At 36.8% G+C, this 2,514-nt stretch overlaps 1 protein-coding gene across 1 annotated transcript; it reads left to right on the forward strand.

The window, feature by feature from the left end:
• Positions 1 to 554: 554 nt before the first annotated feature.
• On the forward strand, positions 555 to 1,388 carry LOC107295841 (uncharacterized protein ENSP00000471857 homolog). The gene has a single exon (XM_015825175.1). The coding sequence runs from the start codon at positions 555 to 557 to the stop codon at positions 1,386 to 1,388; it is 834 nt and encodes a 277-aa protein (XP_015680661.1).
• The last annotated feature ends 1,126 nt before the right edge of the window (positions 1,389 to 2,514 follow it).

Raw genomic sequence — 2,514 nt, forward strand, 5'->3', positions numbered from 1 at the left:
GTTTTTCAGCAAACCAGATAGGAGTAAATCTATTATATTAATTTGATGGACTGTATAAAAGTCAGGAAAAGCTTGATATTTTTATAAAATTGAAGAATAGTTGAACTGATAGTTTGAAGGAAATCAATACACCATACTTGATTTGATTTAAATGACCTTTGTTTATTGAAATTATTCAAATTCAAATATTTATTAGTAATTCATCTTTTACCGAAAAGCTTTTTTCAAAGACTATTCTCGCCTTAATATTGTTTAAATTTAGCACACTCTAAAAACTATTTTTATTGTCTTTATGTATGATGGTGAGCTTGATTTCAGTATTATGTAGACAGAAAATAGCAATTTCAGTGTTATGCAGCTAGCAATCTTTTGTCTTAATGGTAAGTAATATGGAAATGTAAAATTAAAACTAAATTTAAAAAGGATGGGAAGATTTTCACTTGCAGATATACACATCCTTGTGCTGAACAGGTTTGACTTTGACGCGCCAGACTTAATATGCTCTGATTTATGTTTTCTCAGATTGATTTTCCTCCATACAAGTTTTGCTGATGATGAATGGAACAGCCAATGTGAATGCAGCTGGACGCAGCCATTATGCCTCCTCTATACCTATTCCCAGAGCTGCATCTCACAGCAAGATACATACTTTGGCAGCATCTCCTAAACTGCCCCCTAAACAGAACGGTGTGGGAGCATTTTCCTCACCAAGAATACCATCTCCCAGGACAGGGAAGGCACAGGCAAGCTCAACCTGTGGAGCTCCTAAAGGATCGAAACAGAAGCTCGCGGTTAAGGCTGCAGCTGCTGCAAACCCTAGACCAGAGAAAACAGACATACCTGGGAGCCATGGTGAGACAGAGGAGATGGATTCTAGCCTTGGTTCAGGTTTGGTGTCTGGCTACAGTAACACCTGGGGCTTATCAAAGGCCAATTCCAGAACCACCAAGATTGTGAAGAAAGCTGTTATTCAGACAACCGAGAAAGTAAAGAACACTTCTAAACAAGGTGAAAGTAATAGCAGTCTTGTTGCTGTGAAGGTCCTTGGAAAACCCAGCACAATTGCTGAACCTGCAAAGACCACTCATCTTCCAGGGAAGAGCCCTTCATATCTCAATCTGTATAATGAGACATTAATGTCCAAGACTTCAGATGGATCTGCCACAAAGAGGCCTCAGAGCTGTCCAGCAAAAGGTCCATCAGTCTCAGAATCCAACTGGAAGGAAAATGGAACATCTAAGCAAGAAGATAATCCTCAAACAATCTCACTGGATACAAGCAGCCTTAATAAGGGACCTGTGTTACATACAGCACCCATCAGTTTTTCTTCTGTGCCACAGCACAACCATCCCATTATGGCCACCGTTGCCCCTTTTCATTATCGGTAAGTGTCACCGGGTATGTATTCCTAGATACATCTTTCTTAGGATGTATCTTCTTATTTATTTACTGGATTTTTATCCTGCCTTTATGGTTTTCTATGTAAAGGTGAATAGAAAAAAATATCTAGTTCTGCTTTCCATTATCCAAATATTATTAAATAAGATGCATCACAGGAAATATATCATTCCTTTTAGCCCTAGTTTTCTTGAGAAAGTTTAGCATTTGACTGATACAAAAAAAATATATGAGCCAAGGTGGAGAAGAACAACTCCATTTTTAGACTCTAGCACTAAAAACAAGCTATCGCTTAGAGCCAAATTCATTAACACAGTGAGACTTGTTAAGAATTTGATTTGAATAGATCTATACAGACAAGTGCTTGTAGCAAAATTATTTATTGTATTGCTTCTCCAGGTTCTCAGATAGCATTACTGCCTGACCACAGTAGATAGCCTGCTATGGCATCCCAGTGGCATATTGAATTATATGGTCATGGAGATATATATGTATCATAACAATTTCAGAATTGCTCTGACATATGCCAAGAGCTGTCATATGCCAGTGCTAGTTCATTCAACTAAAATATTTACTGCACTCTTTATATGTGATATGTGAGTTTGGATCATGTGACTTGGCACCTTAGATCAAAAAGGTTGGTTCCTCCTAGAAGAACCTGGTCTTTTCTTTATAAAGATGCCAGGCAAGAGACAGAACTATGGTTTAATAATTATAACCCTTTTGTGCATTGTGTTATAAGATAGTTGGAGATATATATGCAAATTGGGTCCACTCCAATTTGAATTGTTGATTTGGACTGGCAAGTTGATCTGACTAAAATTAACAATTTGATTTGGAAAATTAGTCTAATTCAATTTGGATGTCCAAATCCAATAATCAGAATCTTAATAATTTGATTTGAACCCATGTGTGCCTATACAAAAAGGGTTTGAGTTGGTTTGAATTGAATTAAGAGGTGTCTGTTTTGATTTGAAATAAATCATTACTTCAGTTTGAAAATTTGATTTCATGACTCGGTGAATCACCTTCAGACTGTTTACAAATTAAATATTTGCACAGCCCTGACATATTATGGATATGAAGAGAAATTGATTGGTTGTGCTTTTTCTGCCT

Source organism: Protobothrops mucrosquamatus, unplaced genomic scaffold, assembly GCF_001527695.2.
Source record: "Protobothrops mucrosquamatus isolate PMUCROS unplaced genomic scaffold, P.Mucros_1.0 scaffold2530, whole genome shotgun sequence".
NCBI lineage: Eukaryota > Metazoa > Chordata > Lepidosauria > Squamata > Viperidae > Protobothrops > Protobothrops mucrosquamatus.